This window comes from Parasteatoda tepidariorum, chromosome 11 (assembly GCF_982258835.1).
Source record: "Parasteatoda tepidariorum strain Cologne lab strain chromosome 11, Ptep-v5.0, whole genome shotgun sequence".
NCBI lineage: Eukaryota > Metazoa > Arthropoda > Arachnida > Araneae > Theridiidae > Parasteatoda > Parasteatoda tepidariorum.
The window spans coordinates 52,565,444-52,587,353 of NC_141765.1; the positions used below are offsets into that span (position 1 = coordinate 52,565,444).

Here is a 21,910-nt window from a genome sequence, read left to right on the forward strand (position 1 = left end):
CAATTAGAATTTCTTGTGACAATAACATAACGTTGCTTCATATTTATCCTTATGTTACTGCTCTAATCTTATAACTTTTCAAAAATTAACCCCAATCCATTCCTATTTTTTTCCTCAACGATGATAAATCATCTAAGTTTTTCATCCTCTTTCCCAATTATTGCTAATTTACTCCTTCCCAACAGCAAAATGACTTGATTTGAATTTGCGTTTTATAAAATAATTCAATTTATAGTAAATTTGTATTTTGAAGTTTTCTACGGGAAAAAGTCAATCAAAAAATTTTGCCTATGACTAAGAATTTTTAAATTTGACTAATACTTTTGGTATTTGGCTCATTTACTGACTAATTATTTGATGTCCTTAGCGCAAGCCTTGTCTAATTATAATCTAATTATTCTGGGTTGAAAGGATATCTACTTTCCAAAGTCTAACGGAATCATTGTACAAGTTAGGTTGAAATCAAATTATTTTAATTTGTAGTACTAAAAAAAAAATTTTGTTATGACTTTTTTTCCTTTCTGTTATGCACAATACGATGTATCACCTTATTTAATATTTAATTACAAATGCACTGCTAGAATATATTTATTAAATAATTAATGTTAGAACAGTCTAAAAATTGGTTGCCAAATATTTATCACTCTGTCTAAATCATTATTTAGAACATAAATCCAAAACGTACACACTAAGAAGTAGTCTTGATACTTTTCAGTTTTATTAGTGCTTTTATCTTAAATGAATATTATTAAAGATAAAATTCCCTTTTTTTATATATAGGAGTCAAAGACAGCTACTTCTGTATTTAGTAAGTATTTTAAAGTATTTGCTCATTTTATACAAAACTTCTTTATATAATAACTTTTTAAAATTGCTGTATTAACTGCACGATTCATCTGCTTGCAAATTAAAGTGATTTTACATCCTGTTTTGTACTGATTTAAAATTGTTCAACTCTTAAATTTAAGAGTGTCTTTTTTGAATTTCTTTAAATTAAAACATTTAAAGGCTGATATACTAAGCATATTTTTTGCGAGTTTATAGCCGTTACAGGTTTTCTTAAGTATACTACAGTACTCTCTTAATCATATTGAAGCAAAATAAACTGTTTTTATTTACAATTAGCTAATTATATCAACCGATTGAAAAATATTAAGTTATTATAAATAATTTGATTCAAATTGTCAATCATATAGTTTATAAACTCCTTGTTTCTAGAAAAAGCATTTAAGATTATTGTTGATGAATAATGAGGAGAATATTTATGATTTATGTGATAATTAGGTTCAAAATATTTTAATTTTGCCCAATTAATTTTGAAGATATGTCCAGTTTCAAAAAAGCAGAAAAAATCAGAAGTTAGGAAGAAAAAATTTCAGCGATGTTGTATGTAAATGCTGCTCTCAACTGCACTACTTTTTAGTTTAAAATTATTACAGTTTGTTATTAACTAAAAATTGCATTTCAAGTCACATTCTAAAGCAATTGGTCAACTGACTTACCCATCAAAAAATGCCAATGTATTCATGCCTGTAAGACAGAGTTAAAAATTTTCATTTTAAATGTGCTTGTTTAAATTTAACACAGTTGAGAATTTTTAATTTATCCCGAAAATTTTTTTTTTCTTCCCAACAGCAACAGAAACTTCCACTCTCAGTAATGATCTGGTATTATATGAAGATATACAAAGGTAATATTTATTTATTAAAGGTAATATATATATTATGTTTCCTTGTTTTGATTTTTAGTAGTTTTAAATTTTTAAGAGATTTTAAAAAAATTGGTTTGGGTAGTCTAATGATTTAAATCTTAACTTCTTGTATAAGGAGCCAGTTTGAATCCTGGTAGAGATGTGTGTAGCACAAGAAATATAAGTATTGGTAGCATATACTTGATAGGTAACTTATAGTCTATAGGTAACTTATACAGTAAGGAACCGATTATCCGGAACGATCGGGACCATCGCTATTCCGGATAACTGATTTTTCCGGTTTTCTGAATCGCTACTAAAAGCCGTTCGTTAATTGTTAAACCCAACAAAAAAAAATGTTTTTTTGGAAATAATCTTAAAAAGAAGAAAAAACAATGAAGGAATACACTAATGATTATTTCCAAACTGATGGTAAGGTAAATATCTTTCAAAAAAGAAAAAAAAATCCTAAAATCTTATGAGGAAGAAAAATTTTTTTTTAAAAAATGGCGCGAAAATCTATCAAATTTCGTTCCGGTTTTCTGATTTCCGGATAACGGGTTTTGTACTGTATTTTTGGCACCCTATACTGTGTTTGTCAATAATGGATACCAATAGATAGGTATCATCCTTGTTGTTACCATGTCTGGGATTTTATTCTGCTAATGAGGGTGCACTAAATTAAGTTAACATTTTAGTATATTATTAAAAATTGCAGGGTTATTTTTATATATACAGTGAAACCTCCGTTACGCGGACATTCAGAGGACCAAAAAATTTGTCCGTTTATGAGAGTTGTCCGTTTACGGGAAGGGTACCCTAATAACGAAATTTGACACCGTAAATTGTTTTTAGAATATTTTCAAAGATGTAGAAATAATTAAATAGTATCTACGAGGATACTATAAATATCTACAAGAATATTTATTTAAACAATAAGAAAGATAAAAAAGAATATATAAAGAAGTTTGATATAAATACATAATTCTGGATGTAGCTACAGATAAATAAATAAATAAATATAATTTTCATATCAGCATAGATACGCAAGTTAGACATATGGTACCAAATGGGAGCTTTCTGTCCTCTGTCCGTTTCAATTAATAGTTTTACATCCCCTTACACCTACTTATCATTTGATAGGGACCTTGAAAGAAAAAAAAACTTCCCATGATTCTCAGAAAAAAAAGCAATGAATACCTGTAAGTATTGAGGACCTTTGGAGTTGATTATTCACAATTGATCAGCTATCAATTGTCTGAATAAATGTTTCATTTATATAAACTCTATTTTTTTACCCCAGTTGTGTTAAATTCAATCTTCAAATTTATAAGAAAATTAAAGAAATTTTCAATAGGAAAGAAGCATTGAGAGATGTCATTTCAGCTTGAGGGGTCTCATGACCTATGTGGTCCAGATGAAAAGATCAAAAGATGCCAATGTCAGAATTATATCAGGAGTTCAGTATTCTCTCCTTTCCTTACAAAGATAAGGCAAGGTGACAGGTGAAAGATTGATTTTTCAGTGGTAAAATAGCTAAAGAATGTTTTTAGTTACGGATAAGGCAAAAATTTTTATTTACGTGCTTTAAAAATGGTGAAAGTTGTTTTTTTTTTTTTTTAGCTTGCAATTTAAAGCAAAAATAGTTCCTTTTTCAAATTTAGAAAAAGTAATGTCCGGTTTGTAGAGATAGAAAGCAACATTTTATGACCAATATAACTGTCCGCATCCGGTTACGGGAGTGTCCGTTTTGCGGAGAATGTATATAATGGTATATTCATAGAAAATTCCCGGGGAATTAAAAATATGTCCGTATTGAGAGGCGTCCGTCTTGCAGGGTTGTCCATAATAGGAGGTTTCACTGTAATCGTATAATAATTTTTCATTTAATATTATCATTAATTTATAGCAGTTTGATCTTTTCTTAGATATGTATTTAAAAATTTACTTAAACAGGATTGCATTATTTATACAGGGTTTGTGCTCAGCCGATTTCTCAATTATAATTTTAAGTCATAGGCTGATAGTTTTTTCAACTCTTTCTACATGGTTTTCAAACTTAGATTTTATCACTAAGTTATTTTGACAGGCAAATTTAAAATTTGAGTAATCACATTTTGACACTCTCGATCTGCCATGATTTCGTGGTGAATCTATTCCGTTTTCCTATCACTTTTTATCCATTTCAACAAATCAACATGACTCATGGTTTTTTTGGCAGCTAGTTATAGTTTTTCCAGTCCTTTCCACGTTAATTTTCTTATAATTGCAATGTTGTTATCACACATGAATTTTAAATTTGAGTGACTTTTTGATACACAGGATTCCATTATAAATATACTACACATTACCATATGGGTTTTTTAATTCCATTATTTTTAATTAATATGTAATTACGAGATTGAAATAATGTGTTTTCTGCCATTTCCAGTTGGGTTTTTTTTTTAATTTGCGCATGGGTTTTCCAACTCCAATCTTTTTAAATGATGTTATTATAACACACAAATTTCAAATTTGGATTTAAACTTCTTAATTCACTCCAGTAAACCGATTCTAGTGTAAATCCGTGTTGATTTCCTATAGTTTTTTCATCCCTCTCCACATAGTTTTCCTTATTCAGGGTTCCCACGGTTCTTAAAAACTGCTTATTTTTTTTTTTGGAAGATAATGGAGGAATACCTTTCAAAGTACTTAATTTTGGTTCAAGGTTTTTAAAAGTTCTTAATTTTTTTGCATCACTATGGTTGATAGGAACAATTTTTCAGTTTAATTTTTTAAAACAAAATGTCGTTCTTTTATCACTTAGAATACGAGCGTGCATCGAAGGTAAAACATTTTACAGAGACAAACATTTATGTGTGTGGGAAGAAAGCATGTCCTTTCATTGATATAGGAATTAAGATTATAGGAATTTGCTTATAGGAATTAAGTAAAACGTGGATTGTTACATTGATAAGCAGATTGTTACATAAAAATTTAAATCTACTCAACTAAAATATCCTTAGATTTTAATAATCATTTTATTCAGTTAACAAACATAATCATCATCAGTAACTCGACAGTCCTGGGTGGACCCTGGCTTTCTCAAGAAGACTGCACCAGTCCTTTCTTCTGCGTGCCACGGCTTTCCAGTCTCTGACCTTGATTGTGGTAAAGTCCCTTTGGAGGCAATCCGCCCATCTCAGTCGGGGTCTGCCTCTCTTTCTAACTCCAGTTGGCCTTGCCAAAAAGATTCTTTTAGTTGTTCTGTAATCGTTCATTCTTACAATGTGTCCGGCCCATTTCATGCGCTGGATCTTATGGTACTTCAGAATGTCCGGTTCTCTGAATATCCAGTAAAGTTCAGAGTTAGTTCTCCACACTCCCTTGTAACAAACATAATATACTGTTTTTAAGTTTTGTTCAATTTTTAGTTGCTTTAAAATTAGTTCGTGTTTTTCGCTAGAATGTTTAGTTACATTATGTAAAGTTAATTCCTTATAACAGGTTTTACTGGAAATAATTTTGAAGTAAATTTGCTGGTCTAGTAGCAAAATATAAATTAAAAACTTGTTGAAATAATTTTTTCAATGTTTTTGCTAAATTTCTTTATTTTCTCTTTTTTTTAATATACATGAAAAAAATTGCAAAACTTAATTTTTGCATTTAATTTTACAATTCAATTTCAATGAAATCATTAAAAATGGAATGCAGATCAGTTTCATACGTTAACTTTTACTATCTGAATGGCTTTAACTTTTAACAATCTGAAAATGTTTTTTTAAAAAAACTGACCCGGGTGTGTTGTAAAAAATTGCCTTGTACATCTATGGTGAGCCCTGTTAATTAATACAATTATATCAGTGCTTACATTATAATAAAAATAAATTTTTTTTATTGATTGATATTTTTAGGAAGGTAAATAATTTGCACTGTCACTGGTGGCATATGTATATTCGATGATAAGCAATTATAATATTTTTTAAGTCCTTTGCTTTGTTGAAAGAGTGGGAACTCTGTTATTCCGATATTTTTAATTAATGCAATGTTATTACAACAGGTGAATTTCAAATTTCAGTAATTATTGTTCAAACTGTAATGATTTCTTCAAAAATCACTTTTTAACACCCACAATTCCATCCAGATTCCAGTTTTTCTTTCCCAACGTTTTCAACTTGCTATGATTTTATCAATGCTATGTTATTAAAATGTTAGACAAATTTCTAACTTTGTGCTATCAATGTTATCTTAGTTTGCAATGAGGCCTTCGTAAATCCATGTTTTACTGAGAATTTCAAATTTCAATGTTTATTAGGACTTGCAAATTTTACATTTGAATTGCTTCGAATGTTTTTGACATTCTTGATTCATTGCTATTTCAATAGAAATGGATGTTGTTTTCTCATGGTTATTTTTCTTTATTTTATTTATTTATTTGTTTTCGACCATTAGACTTTTTTTTTTTTTAAATTCTGATATTTTATACTGATGTTAACACTTTACACGAATTTCTATTATGTGTTGTCTCTTTTGATGCACTCTACTGACAACCATTCCATCGTATATCCGCCTCATTTTCTAATTGTTTTTTCTGCAGTTATTTATTCCTTTTTTTTTTTTTACCATTTCCTTATATTTTTTCAAATTCTGATTTTTTTTGCATGATGTTATAATGACACTCTTATTCCGAATAGAAGGTATCACTTTGTGACGTGCTCTGTTATTGACAATTCTATCGTAATACCGCCTTGTGTATTGATAATTTTTTGGCAGTTTATTTGTTGTTTTGGGAAACAGCAAATAAGGTTAACAAATAACCTTTTTTAAGTGATTTCTTCTTCTTCTAATTTTCAATCTTTCAAGTGCGATATTATTATGGCTAGAGAATTTTGTATTTTAGTAAGTAATAACTTTCTGATACTCTCAATTTGCCATGATTCTATCGTAACACCATGTTGTCATATCTTTATTGTTTTTTTTTTTTTTTTTTTTGCCATTTCCATGTGATTTTTGAAAACACAATTTTTTGATACAATATTATTAAGACACACAATGATTCAAAATGTGAAAATTGACCTCATATTAAAATTGATTAATAAAGCATGCAATTTTATTTGAGAAATTAATTTTTTTAATTTAATTGTTCCTTTTTAAATTTTAAATATATTGGGTTTGAGAACCATGTAATTTTTTGTGAAATACTTTTTAATGATTTTGGGTAAGGTACTTAAAAGTGCTTAATTTTTAAATCATAAAATGCGTACGAACCCAGTTATAATCTTCTTGGAAATGTAAATAGAAAGGTTTATGTGTGGCTTCAAAGTAGTAGAAATTTCTACATTTCATGGAATAGATTCAAGTATTTCTGGAACTTTAAAATGTTCTTCTTTACAAATGTTACAGGAGTGACATATTAGTTATGTTTCGGAAATTATAAAGGAAAGTCTTGTATCGTAAGTCGTCAGAACTTTGGTAAGTCTGAAAAATATTTTTTTTTCTGGATAGTTCTGAACCTTTTAGGTAAACAAAGATCAACACTTACATTATTTTTATAAGCAAATAATAACTAATTTTTCTTTTTATATAAAGAACTTTTTGTTATTTGTTAAACGACATTTAATAAACTAAATAATATTTAATATAATGAAAAAAATGTCACTAAAAAAATTTACAGTCTATGCTCTTTAATACGACTTTTATTCCGACCTTTCCCTTTTAAGGACAGATGCATAAAGCCTTATTTGTTATTCTATAGATGCAATGTTATTTTATTGCCCATTAGAATATCTGCACTGAAATTGGTTTCATTTTTTTTAACTCTGTGAAAATCATACCAGAAACAGGTGTTAAATATTTTGGCGTTTTCCGAATGAATATTCAGGAATAAATTATTATTTCTTTTTATGTTATTACTCAATAAGCGTGAGCATTTTAAATTTTTTATGAATGAAAAAAAGGCGACTGGGCCCACTTATTCTCATCTTAGGTAGTCCTAAGCATAATTTGTGGTAGTAATAAAAGGTAATGGCATATCGATTACTTTTCATTTTTCAGAATTATATTGCATCTGAGTCTCCTATATGTGTTCATACCTTTGTAAATTTCTTTACAAGGGGTTCAATAAATTCATTCTTTTTTTATATAGTATTGTAATAGGGGGTTTATTTTTTAATTAAAACGCCTTTTCTTTGGAAGTATGTTATTTAGCAAAAATGGCTACTTGTAATCATATGCCATGTACGCAAGACTGAAATTGAAAATTTTGAATTGTGTGAATAGAAGAAAATATTCTTTTAAAAACAAATCCAGTATTTATGAGTTATGCATAAAAATTTGTTTTGTGTACTCATGATGTGTAATTTTGTGTACGCCTGATATAATGATTCATGTTACAATGTCTATTTAAATATGAGCCATGGGAGTCATTATATTGCGCATTGACTGCATAAAATAAGTGATAAAGTAACCAGAATTTAGAAAAAGTATGTTATGAAACAAGTAACAAAATTGGGTAGATTTTTAAAGAAAACATTAATAATTTGAATCCAAACAAAGCCTGTCTGCAGATATTTCTTACAAACATGACTAATATTCATCTTCATTAATACTCATAGTTTATTCCTTATCTGCTCTTGTCTTTTCAACAACACTTTAAGTACATTCTTTAAAACAGTATAAATGTTTAACTGTCCTAAGCACAGTGAGATAAAATAAAAAACTTTTCGACATATGATTTTAAAACAGATTGCAAACATTAAAAAAATAGAAGAGGAACTTGTTTATTTTGATTCTTAAATAGTGTCCAGATGAGAGACTTTGTACTGTATTTGTGTTGTGCATGCTTTGAGTTTAAAAAATAAATTCTTTTTATACTTGTAATAACTGTACTAAATGTTGCTTATATCTTTCAATTTTTTTCTGTAGGGATTGTACTGAACAAGATGAAGATGAGGTACTAAATTTCTCAATTCTACATATTTAAAATTCTGCAGTGTAAAAATTTTTGTTTCTATAAGTCATCTTTTCTCTTTCAGATTCCTAATTTGAAAGCTTTTCCTGCTGCTCATCTTGATAGGTTTGTTAAGTTTCTAGTCTAATTTATTTGTTGCTTTAAAATTAATTTTAAATTTTTGATTTATTTCTTTTTGTTTGAAGTAGAGGTATCAGAGTAGAGGAATTTTGGTACAGTATACAGAATAATACAAAATTAAATGTTTGTTATATTCTGAGACAGAAAGGTTAATTTTTAATGAAAGACTAAGGTTATGTTTAACTTTAACATAGATGGGTTATCAAATTAACCTCCTAGGTGTGCACTTTCTTAAAAATTATCTAAAAGCAATCATTCAAATAAATTATACTTAGACCCTAATCTTTAAGATAAATTTAAATCAAACATTAATACTATTTAAATTATATACCATATTCAGGATAATTAATTATTATTTTCTTTAATGTAACTTATAAACAATAAACCTGGTAGTTTTTGTTTCTTTTTAACCTTACAAAAATGATAATTACAAATTCTCACAAATGTCAAGTATTTTAAAGTCTGAAAACAAGCATTTTAAATCTATAAATAAGTCTTTTTTATTTTTAAAAAAAAATTGTTTTCTTTTTTATAAAAATTTACTTACACACAGGCTCTTTTTATTTTTATGTATTCTAAAGCTGATTTTTTGCAAATTTACTAAAATATTGCCTGAATTTGTCTAAACACTTCAGTTATTGCTTGTTATCTTTCATAGTTATTGCTCAATATCAGCAATTTTGTTTCTCTCAGTCACTTTATTCACATATACATGCATATTTTTTTTTTTTGTTACATTAATTTTTTTTCATTTGAAAGTATAGGGCAACAGTTGTCACCAACTACAGGGGTACTAAATATTACAAATAATGATTAAAATATTGACTTCTGGTCACCACCTAATCGCTTCTTTTTCATCAAGAATGCAGCACATATGCATTTAATATAATTTTTTTAAATATGGAATTGTTATGAATTTTTTACAATATTCTCAAAATTATTGTATACAATTCTTGTTTTGTAACATTTTTCGTCATTTTCAAAATGAACCTTGTAATGTTTAATATATTTTAAGAAATACTTCAAAAGAAATGCCTGTTATTATTAATATCTTACATTATATAATACAGCTTCTTTAATTGTTTAAAATTTTCGATTTTTGAAAAAGTTGCCACATGTTTAAAAAAATGGCCACTCTTAAAAAGGCTACAACTGGCCAGTAGAAAAATTTCCTACTATTGCCTGCTATTTGAGAGGCTTTGTGTCAAATTTATATTTTTCTTTCTATGGTATATATTTTTTCATTCTATAGTATTTTTCGTAGTATGTTCTATAGTATTTTTTCATTTTATGAAATATATTTTTCCTTCTGTAGTTTCTCTGAAGTGCCTGGGACAGATTCACCTCCATTATTACATATATCATCCCCGTCATGTAATTCTTCACATTTGAATCCTTTAATTCCTAAAGCTGTGGTAAGTTCTTTTAATTATTTATAAATACTTATAAATTATATGTTTTATTACAATTTTAATCATTAAATTATACATTTACAATTTTAGATAAATGTGTCTGAACTTGCATCTTATCTCCCATGGCAGCATTTTATGCAATGTCGAGCTGATAGGATCTTAAAACTTTTTAAGGCTTTTTAAAATCATATTATGCTAGATCTTTTATGTCTTTGCTTTTAATCATCCAACTATTACTTCGAAAACAAACTAGAATTCCACATTGTTTGAATTTTGAAAGCAATTGGAAATATTTGCGGTCCTCTTAAAATGTAACTCACTGAAAGTTCTGCACGTAAAAAGTCGTATTTTGAAACTGCAGTCTTCTCCGCTTAACAAAACCTGTTTTTCCTTGTTATTAGATGGGAGAATAGTGTTTTGAAAAAAAACAAACATTCTCCTAATATTACCCATTTGCTAAAAGTCAGTGGGCTAATATAAAACTATAGTTTCACACTATTGCTACTATTTTTTAATTTACACATGTAAAAATTAGTTTGAGTGTTTATATTCTCTTCTATTGATTATGTTTTAACAATAATTTAATGAATAATTCACAACAAGACATGCCCCTTTCTTGGGAATCTTCAAAATTCCGTTCCTGCACTGAATTTCTATCCATACAAATTAAATTAACAACTCTAAAGTAGCTAAACCTAAAGGTAAAACTGGGGTACCAACCACAAATATATTAAGTATTGTATCTATTTTACTTAATTTGGTGCTTCAAAATTATAAATTTTGAATAATATTAAAAGAGATTTGATTAAATTATCGTATCGTTAAATTTTATTTCAGAGAATTGAATTTACTTATACTAACAGGATGTGTGGCATTTTTAAAGGTGCTTATTTTACATTTTTGATGTTTAAAAACCTTTAAACCTTCATTATGGGTTTGTTAAATGTGCTTAATTTTTTTTCCAGAACGAGAATTTTTTTTTTGCCATGTTGTATTGTCGCCGTGAATTAAGAAGAAAAAAAAGGTCTATAATGTATGACAGTGCCAATCATTTTACGCTTTGAATGAATTGTTCACAGCCCACATAAGCACAAAATGATGTGAATTCAGAAGAAGAAATCTTGCACTCACTCCTGTAACTCTCCTGTATTTTGTGAAAGATTTCCGATTTCAGGCTCCATCTTCCTCCTTCTGAAATCAAATCAAAAATCTCTCGAATTTTAGGTCATCGTGGGGACCAACTGAACAATGCCAAATTGTGTTTACCAATAGCAAAAGAATTTTTTTTTCTCTGTTTAATTTCTTTGTTGAAGTGTTATGGTCTTCGTAACTTGCAAGCCTATAACATTCTCACTCTGTTCTATTAATAGATAAGTACCACAATATTTTTACTTGACCTGGGGATCTTTTGCTAATTAGGTTTTTTGATGTGTGGGTCTATAACAGTCAACAATCACTGAATTAATCACCTCAAAATTTTCTTCTTCCTTTTAATTACTAATAAAGTTAAGAATTAATTTAAACATGGGAGTTTTGCCTAAGGGACTACCAGTGAATTGTATTTAAAAAAAATAAACTTTTTATTGTAGTTTTATTTTATAAAGGAAAGCTTAATAACTTTCAAAGGTTAGATTTTTTTTTAAAAAAATCTGTAGATGCTTTACACCATTTTGGCATTTAGAAAATGCAGTAAAAAATCTTATATTATTCTGATTTATCATTTAATTTAAAAACATTTGAAATTAAAGTCAACAATCTCATATTTGTGAAATATGATAAATATAAAAACCATCTAACAATTTACTTCTGATATGAAGTGTTTAGCTTCAATACTCCAAAATTTTAATGTGTGATTCGAGTGTCATACAAATTCATATTAATAATGGCTTAGATTTATGATTAAATCAACACACATAAAGAACATCAAAAGTGATTATTAAAATACAAGATTCAAAACTTGTGAGTTGAATATGTTAGTATTAAAAATATCTAGGCTGAAATCTGTGAGAGAATCTGACAATAACTTTTCAAAACACAATCGAAAAGTCATTTGGATTAATGATAAAATTGTCCCAAATAAATTGTGCCAAAACAACTTGATTTCAAAATTTGCATACCAGAGTAATCTGTTAAGACCATGTACATGATCATTGCAATAATTCCCGAAAAAGTGACCTCAAATCAACATATATTTATGATGAAATGAGCACAATTTTAGAGCTTTTAAAAGTGATGACTTAAATTTGTGATTCAAAATTTTCAACCTATTTTTTTTTCTTTTCAAAAAGAAAAAAATTTTACTTATTTATTATTATTATTATATTCAGTTGCTGCCAGCAGACAACCGCCGGCGAGCCTTAAGTTGTACACTTCTGCCTTTGACTATTAAAATGTGGAAGCAAGATAAACTTAGATTTTTTTTAAATGCTTGATACCTTTTCTTTCTTTCTCCTATTTTTTTCTGTTTCTTTCAAAAAAGCTTTTGCAAGGCTGTTATACTAAATATACATATCATCAATTTATGGATTTTTTATTTTTGCTTCCTTTAGAAATATTGATCTAGAAAATGCAATGCTTTTATTAAAGATGAAAATACTTTTATTTCATAATGTTTAAATGTTTTGTTCTTCCTTCTTTTAGGCTTTAAAAAAAGATCTAAAAAGCAATGAAAAAAATAACCTAAATTTACAAGCCAGAACAAAAACCAAAAGAATGTCTAAAAAAAAGAAACGAAAACCTGTTTATGAAAAGTAAATATATTTTAGTTTTCATGTATAATCCTAAATATATTTGATTTATTTTTAAAAATTTAGTTTTATTTTGTTTATTTGTTTTAGTTAGTATATATTTTATTTTATCAAAGTATTTCATTTATTAAAATTTTGCTTACAACATGACACTTACTTGAAGTTTTTGTTTATTTATGCTTAAAGTTTCTATCTAATATCAATTCTTTTGCTGTTCCCCTAGCCTTTCAGCTGAAAATAAACTTCCTGTAGAAACTTTTACGTGTGCCAAAGATACTCAAGAAAATACTGATTCAAAAATTGGTTCTTGTCAGATAAAAAATGGTATTCTGAAAATTCGTTTGAGCAAATTAACTGATGGCAGCAAAAAAGAAAACTCGGAAAAGGATTATGAAATCTCTAATAGTGAAGCAGCTGCTTTTGGATGTAAGAGACTCTCGGTGCCTTTAGAGCCATTAGCTCCATCTGTGTATTCAGCTTATTGTGTGCCATATAAAAGTAAGAAAAAAGATCACTCAGTCAAAACTAAACGACCTGGTAAAAAGAAAGATAAAAAAGTTTCAGAAAGAAAAAATGTGGTTGATAGTTTTATAACTAGCCCCTCGGCTGATCTATGTGATAAATCAGAAAATGGCCCAAATTTATCTGATTGTAAGGCTGATAAAGAAAGTGACACATTGGTAAACACTGAAGATGAACCTGATAAATCAATATGTGATGTGAAAATGAATCTTAAAAGTGAAACTTCCTCTGAAATTTCTAATAAAAAGAACTCTAAAAATGAGATAAATGATATTCATCATCGCTCTCCTGTAATCAGTATAAACTCACCTGTCTTTAAAGATAATTCACTAGAATTTTCTAATAATATTAATGTAGAAGATTCAGATTCAAAAATATTATGCACCATTGATTTATCTAAAATCAATCGAATACCTATAAAAAGTTCAAATTTTAAATCTTCTGAAAAAACTGTAAGTAGAAATTTCAGAAATGATATCATAAAAAAACTTGATGATCTGAATCCTCCACATGATATTGAAGACGATTATAATAAAGTAAACCCTCTCCTATCTTGTAAGAATAACGATTCGACTTGTATAAAGAAGGAAATTCTTACTCCTCCAACTTTTGAGGTGGCCAAAGTTTATCAAAACAGGTATACAAATTTCTATAGTCTTATTCTTAAGTTAAACCTTTCCTCTCTTTTAGCATATCTGCATAAAAGAAAACTTTTGTGCTTAGTGCTCTTGTTCTTTGTTAATTATATAAACTGATGCATTTGTATTAGTTAATATTATTTTTCAATTTTAATAAGGCAGCACTAAATCATACACCAAGCCCATTTTCATCAGTGTTCTATTCAAAAAATGTTCATACTTAAAAGTTTAAAAATAAAATTGTTCACCCAAATTTCAGTCACTGGAAAGTATAAAAAATTCCTGTTGATCTTTGTTTTCTGTTAGTCCAGCCTTTTATTCCAGCTGATGTCATAACTTTGACTCCTTTCAGAGTACTTAAATGAGAACATAGTGAAATTTATTAATTAGAAATAGATCAATTTTTGCACAATGCTTATAACTTTTCTTTTATCCTCGTTTCACATTAACAGTTTTTAAATAAATGTAAATTACCAGAAAACTAGATGATGCTATCTCTAAAAAAAACTTAGTTTTAACATTACACCTCTGCTTAAACACTTTTTAGATTTTCTTTTTGGCCTATGTTTATAGTACTTTAATACTACTTGGAAAAGAATATAACAGGGTGCGTAGCGTTTGTAAAAAGTATTTAAAGGTGCTTTTTTGGGGATTTCCTTTTTAAAAGCTTTTAAAGGTGCTTTTTTCAGCTGGCGTTTTTAAAAAGTGCTTTTTTTTCGAATAATACTTTTTTTCCCTTCAGTGATATCTGGTGGATCCCATGCATTTCAAGAAAAATATGGAGTTTGCTACTTAATCATTCACGCGGACTTCATGTCATACTCACGTTATGACTTGCGCATGCGCGCACACTTGAAACCGAAACCCGAGTGCTCTAATTCGGATAGAGAATATCAGATCCTTGTGAAATGTTTTTCTTTTTAATTTATTTTAATTTTGTTCTTGTTTATTTTATTTTACTTCTAACACTTTTTTTGACGTAGGGGGGAAAAGGTACTTTTGTTCTGAGTTCAGGGTCAAGTTGAATTCACTCGGTGATGTGGGAAAGTACCGATTGTTTCGATTTACGCCCGTTTCTTTTTGGGGGTTTTTTAACGCTAAAACTGTTTATAGAAAGTTTTGGTTTTTCAATAATATTATTGATTGAATATGAATTTTTTGAGTGCTTGAAAATTTTTGTAAAGTGCTTGAAAAGTTTTTAAAAAGTGCTTAATTTTGATTCAAAGATTTGGCTACGCACCCTGTATAATTCTTCTTCTCACTACCAAGCCTAAAACAACAAAGTATTTTAAATAATTCACATATCTAAATAAAAACAGTTACTTTATAATATATTTATTAATGATACACAAACAAGCAGGGTTTGTTGATTTAAATCAAATGATTTTTTTTTTTTAAAAATCATTGATTTTTATATATATATAGATAGATAGATAGATTTAAAAAGTTAAAAAACAGTGTTTTAAATTATTGATACTTTTATTATTTTCTTTTCTTTGTTTTAAAATTTATTTTCAATTAATTGCTGCATTAATTAATTTTAGTGAACGAAATTACTTTCTTAGTGTGTGTTAAATTCCAACACATTTGAAATTACATTTTTAAAAATCTTTTGATTCTTGAAATTGAAAGTACAGATTAAATTAAACATTTAATGCTGTCCTAATATAGACTTGCATAGCTGTAAAAAGTAATTAATAAACAGGAATTTTTTTCACAAAAAATTGATGTTAATTAAATTTCTACCTTTTGATTGAAAAAGCATGGAATTAAAATCTACATTATATTTTATTGGTAGAAAATGTATTTTTTTAAAGCTTGAGGTTATCGTAAAAAGAAATTACCCTAATATGTCAAAAATGGGGTTTAAATTCTCTATTTCATCTAGTCTTTAAATTTCAATCATGCATTTGTTTCAAAAGGGATGCTATGTATTATAATGAAAAATTGTTTTAGGAAGTTAGAGCTTCTAAAATATCGTTATATTATAGTTTTAATATTAATTTAATTTTGATTAAACATTTATAAATTTTTTTTTAATCTTAAATCTAAGTTCTTACAAAGTATTAGAATAAAAATTAAAAAAATCATGAACCCTGCAAACAAGTAATTAAAGCAAAGTTAAATTTTCGAAATTAATTTTGATACATAATTATTTTTAGCCTGTGGTGAGACATGATTTAGAAATGTAGACAGCTTTTCAAAATAAGTTACGATACTAAATAATATTTATTATCCCTTTGTTATGCAAATAATTTTTAAATTCATTACTATGTTTCTTTAAAATGTTTTTATAGCTTATATTAAACTCAGCTTGCTAACATAACACAAAACTGCATATCTTTGAAGCTAATACTGAAGGTTTAAAAAGAAAGTTATTTTGCCTTAAAAAAAAAAACTTTATTTTTTTTTATGTGTAAAAAACATTTCATTTACCATCAGTTTACTATCCCGAATTATATCGGGCAAATGAAAAAAGTGAAATATTAGTCTTTTTATGATAAATTTTAAAACGCAGGACAACCCAAAGTAATATTTTCCAAACACCAGTGAAGTGATACACCATTTTTTTTACTCTTTTTTTTATGTAAATTCAGCAACCATCGTATATACAATCACACAAAGCACGTGTGCAGTCTCACAATCCATTTGCAAAACTCCCAAATAAAACTTGGCAAACAATTATTTTTTTTTTTTTTTTTTTTTTTGCTTCCAGTCAAGTAAAAACATAACATTCTAACATATTCTTCATTAGTAGGTAATTTAATTATGAATGTTAGTTCAGAAAATTATTTTAAGTATGAAACATGTATTAAGTGCATAGCATCGTTAATTAAAATAAAAATATGCTTGATTGAAAATCAAAATCTTTCTATTATTCACTTTAAAAGCTGCTTTTGAGTAAGTAAAAAACTAGATGTCTGAACTCACAACAATCAGGAATCTCAGACCAAATAAAAGCAAAATATTTTTTATCATGACAACTATGAATTCTGTAAATAGTTTAACCATAATTTTGGTTAACAAATTTGTGTATCAGTATATTGACAGACTTGACCACTGACAATGTACTGATACACAAATGTTTTATTTTACCAAAAATTAGGTAAATTCATTCATCAGTAAACAATAAATATTATAAATAAATATCTATAAAAAGTCTTTGAGCATATGTTCTTGAAATGATCATATTTAGCACTTCAATTTTTATAAAAATGGTCCAAATTCTCAACACATTGTTGACAGGTAATCAGTCAACAATGTTTGTCTTTTCATACTCAAACATTATTGACATAAGACATTGATGCTATAATTTTTTCAATAAGATTTTTGTCAGTTAACACTATTGATTTTTGGATTCTTTTTTACAATCTTGTTACTTTTAATATGATGATATTTATAGCAAATGATTATCGATACATACATTTAATTAACCCCTTTTTGGCGCATACAATTCGTGTGATTTCATCAGAAATAGAAATTTTTTTTTGTAATCGAACTTTTCCAGTTATTGCTGTTGATTTCAAGGTTTTTAAAATCTTTTTTCTTTTTTTTATGCAATGAAAATTTGTAAAGTGCAGAGAAGGAAAAATATGTAATTTTTTTCAATCGATGTATTCTTTTATATGTTGATAAAAAGAATCATTAGATAAAAAAAATTCCCCTTAAATTTTATGAATTTTTACTTTTGTGCATAAAAATGAGTCTCTTATTTATCTTCTATGTACAAAAAGAAAAAAATTAAGTGCTAAAAGAAAGATTATTAAATTATTTCTTCTTCCAGCAATCTCATGTCTGGTATACAGCATTGATAAAAATTCAGTTATGTGGCTTCTTGAAATTATGGACTAACATAAAACTTACTTTGAAATTGTAAATGATAAATTTAAATTGTATTGATGTTTTGTTTTTATCTCATCCTTTTTTTATTTTTAAATTTCCAATTTTATTTCATAGCTCTGAAATTGAAGATTCTTCATGTCCCAACTTAATAGATGAAAATAGAGATGATTGTTGTCCTAAATTGAAACCTGCATTTCCATTTGAAGTCACGCTAAAAGAAAATGAATTGAATAAAATTGAATTTGAAAGTAATAACGCACAGTTACCTAAACTTTGCTCAGCTAGCACAGATTATATTTCTGATTGCACAGATGAGAATTCTAAACAAAGCATTGTTTTCCCTCACAATACAATCATTAATAAAGTGAAGCTTGAACTTGCTGATTCCGGTTTGTCTACCGATGTAAGTAATATCTTTACATATACTTTCTCTTTAATTAAAATAGTCTAAGTCACTGTAAAGGTTCAATACTGAAAATTGTAGAATTAACACAGTAATATTTTTTTTAAAAATATCTTGAATGAAATAGTTAATATTTTTAAGCGTAACTAAATAAATTAAATTGAGAGATTTATATTAAATTCCCATGACTTGAGTTTGTATTTGTATGACGTAGAGAGTTTGCTTTTGTATGAAATAATTAATTGTTACCTTAATGACACAATCATTAACTGATAATTGGAGAAAAAAAAATTTATTTTTACGAAATGATGCTGAAAAAATTTTAAATATACCTAAATCAGGGCAAAAAAAATTTTGATTCTAAATGGCAGAGTTAGAGTTTTGCTCACCATTATTTTCACAAAATATAATGTCGTATAAAGAACTTTTTGGTGATCAAAATCATGAAAGCATGCAAAATTGAAATGTATTTAATGCAAAAAAGAGAAAACAATTACCTTCTTAACTTTGTTACCTTAATGAAACAAAAATGACACGGACATTAGCTGATAACTGGAAAAATTTGTTGTATTTTTGCAAAATGATGTTATATTAGCAAAATTTTAAATGTTTTTTAAATCAGGGCATAAAAATTTTGATTCTAAAGGCCAAAATTAAATTTTTGCTCATTGTTATTTTCACGAAAATAAAAACAATTTTTAAAATGTTAACTAATGTCATATTAAGCACTATTTCTTGGCCAAAATTATAAAAGCATGTAGATACTGCAAAATTTATGTATTTAATGCAACAAAAAAAAAATCTTAAAGTAAGATGCCCATAAAGTTTCTGTAGAGAGCAAGCTTCAAGAAAGTTTGTATGAAATTTATTAAACATCATTTATTAGTGAATTCAAATTCTATGTACACTATATACTAGAGATATGTAAGTACCAATTTCTTGGAATCAGTAACAAACTGATACAACTGAGTATCAATTATTAAAGAACAACCTAATTCTTTTAGTATCAGATGCAGATCAATCTTAATTTATATGGGGGATGAAAAATTATTATAAAGTGAAAATTCCATTGTTTTAACATAATTTTCAGTAGTTGCTTTAAATCTTATACAAAATTAATAATATTTGTTTTAAAAAAAGAAACACACTTTCATTACCGTTTCTTTCAATAAAGCAATAAAAATATAAAATATCCTTGGAGACCAAGGATATTTTATTTAGTAGTAGTTTATTTACTATTGGCGGCGCTTACTGTTAGCTAGTGGCGACGGTCTGAGAAACATCACTAAGGATGATCCGAAGACATGCCATCACAATTTTGGTCTTTGCAGATTTGCTATTCTTGGTCTCAAATTCGTGAATCCATATATTAATTATGGCTAAATAATAAACTGAATTAAATAATGAACAAAATATTTTTTGTTTATTTATATCTTAATAACAAGTCAGATTTCAAAAGAATCTAAATACTTAGCCAGCTCATATAAACTATTTTGGGAATCAAAATAAAAGGAATTATCCTCCAAATTATTGTAAAAATCATTTAAATGCAGTTAATAAAAAATTTCTCATCTTCATAATTTAACCTTTAAAACATAGCTAATAGTTTGTAATTTTTGTCAAAATATTTAGAAAAAGTTCATGAGAAAATTATAATAAAAGAAATTTTTTTAAATAAATATAATTAATTTTGCTATAAATATTTGTTGAAATTCTTTTATAATTTTGCAAGATGAAAAAAGAAAAAAAAAATTCATTTGACCTGAAGGCCAATTTAAACCTAGTGACTGGTGCTTCATAATCATTTCTGACTCTTGCACGAACAAACTTCTATCAACTGACCAGTAAGTTGAAGAAAAAAAGTAATAAATATATTATTTGACTTCAGACAGAAGTGTAATTGTATAGAAAGTCTGGGAAAACATCAAATGGAATCTGTATCAATAACTGTATTTGGAACTGAGTTCCAAAAAGGAGCTAGCTTAAGACTAATCCTCGAATGGATACGAATCTGCATATTGATGCAAGTCTGAAGATGAATACAAGTTTGCAGATGAGTTGAAATTCAGCAGGAACTAAATTTGAAGAAATGATTATTTCTTATGTGAGATTGTACATTTCTCACTGATATGAGAGGAACTACTAGGAAAATTGATATTTGATTTATTTTCTTCTAAAGGAATATGAGCTTATATTTTGTTGCAAAATTCAGTTTAAAATGATGCTTTCTAGATTTTAAAAAAAATAAAATCCTTTAGTTATTTTTCATTATTTTAGGGAGGGTTTACAAATTTTTGAGGTTTTGCTTCTTTACGTGCTGGAAATTGACGCAAAATGTATTCATCCATTTCAAGCTGTATTTATTTTAAGTATTAGATACAGACCCATCTTCCCAGAAGCAGAAAGTGCCTAAAACTGCGACGTACGTCGCAGAACAAACGAGGTCCTGCAGAACAATTTGTATCTTGAAATCTTGAATAAGTGACAGCATATTCCTGCGATAATAATTTATTAATAATTCATCGTCATTAACAAAATTTTTCACCTCAAAAGTGATTGAAAAAGTAACAAATCAAGAATGTTTGCCTTGGTTTAAAAATAATGTACAGTATCTGTGTATGATCCTGTATTTTAATAAATGAAAATATGTATTTTTCGGCGGAAGAGCCGCGGCGCTATCGAAAAAAAAGTTGTTTTTTTCCTACATGCGGCGCTTCCGACGAAATATTTTTTAGTAGCAAAAAAAATTTGTCAAGGAAAGTTATTTAAGATGGAATAATTTTCTGAGAGAAAGACTATTTAAAAAAATTAATAACGAAGTCGACGAAATATTCGCCCATATCCCGATCTGCTGCAGAACATCGCCAATTCTTATCAAACTTTTTGGCAGCAGCCTGTAAGAAAATAAATAAACGAAATAATAATTTTAAAAAAACATCGCATAATGAGAAAATTTAAAAGGTATGCATCTTGTATCCACCCCCAGCTTAAGGAAAAATCGCAAGCTAGAAATCTATTTAGCGCCTTGGCAATTGTAATTTGAGCGAACAGAAAAGGAAGTATAGGACCCTAAAACCAACACTCACGGGACTGACGAAATGCCGAACTTCGGATCTCTTTCGGAAATTCCAATATGGCCCCCAAATTTTACTATAATTCAATTCCACTGTTAATTTCAGAAAAACCAATAAATTTAGTCAAGTTTCGATCGTAGATTATGATGGGGTGAATTTAAAACTGGCCCATCTTAAGAGAAATTTTACTAATCAAAATAATAATCTATATAATATAATCAAGAAGAAATAATCAGAATCCTATGAAGAAGAAATAATCGTTTCTTCTTTGGAGCGAGATCATAGTTCTCGTTTTTTCTTTTAGATAACATTTTGTTTTAACAAAAGACGCTTACCTCGCAAGAAAAAAAAAAGCTAACAGGGAACTACAAAAAAATATTTTTTTTTTTTAACAATTAATGCTAAGAAACTAACAATGAATAACAAAAAACAAGCTAAAAACTAATAACGATAAAAAAAAAACAAGCAAGCAACAATTAACAAGAAAAAATAAAAAGCGGCAAAATAAAAAA

General features: G+C 27.5%; 1 protein-coding gene across 1 annotated transcript in view; it reads left to right on the forward strand.

Annotated features, from left to right (window-relative positions):
- The window catches only part of LOC107437342 (uncharacterized), a 56,462-nt gene that overhangs the window by 14,950 nt on the left and 19,602 nt on the right, over positions 1-21,910 (forward strand). Inside the window, exons 4-11 of the mRNA XM_016049308.4 lie at positions 781-808; positions 1,636-1,690; positions 8,594-8,621; positions 8,704-8,744; positions 10,075-10,174; positions 12,812-12,921; positions 13,142-14,077; positions 18,036-18,324. Of these exons, the coding sequence (XP_015904794.2) occupies positions 781-808; positions 1,636-1,690; positions 8,594-8,621; positions 8,704-8,744; positions 10,075-10,174; positions 12,812-12,921; positions 13,142-14,077; positions 18,036-18,324 (1,587 nt within the window). The remainder of the gene's footprint in view (positions 1-780; positions 809-1,635; positions 1,691-8,593; positions 8,622-8,703; positions 8,745-10,074; positions 10,175-12,811; positions 12,922-13,141; positions 14,078-18,035; positions 18,325-21,910) is intronic.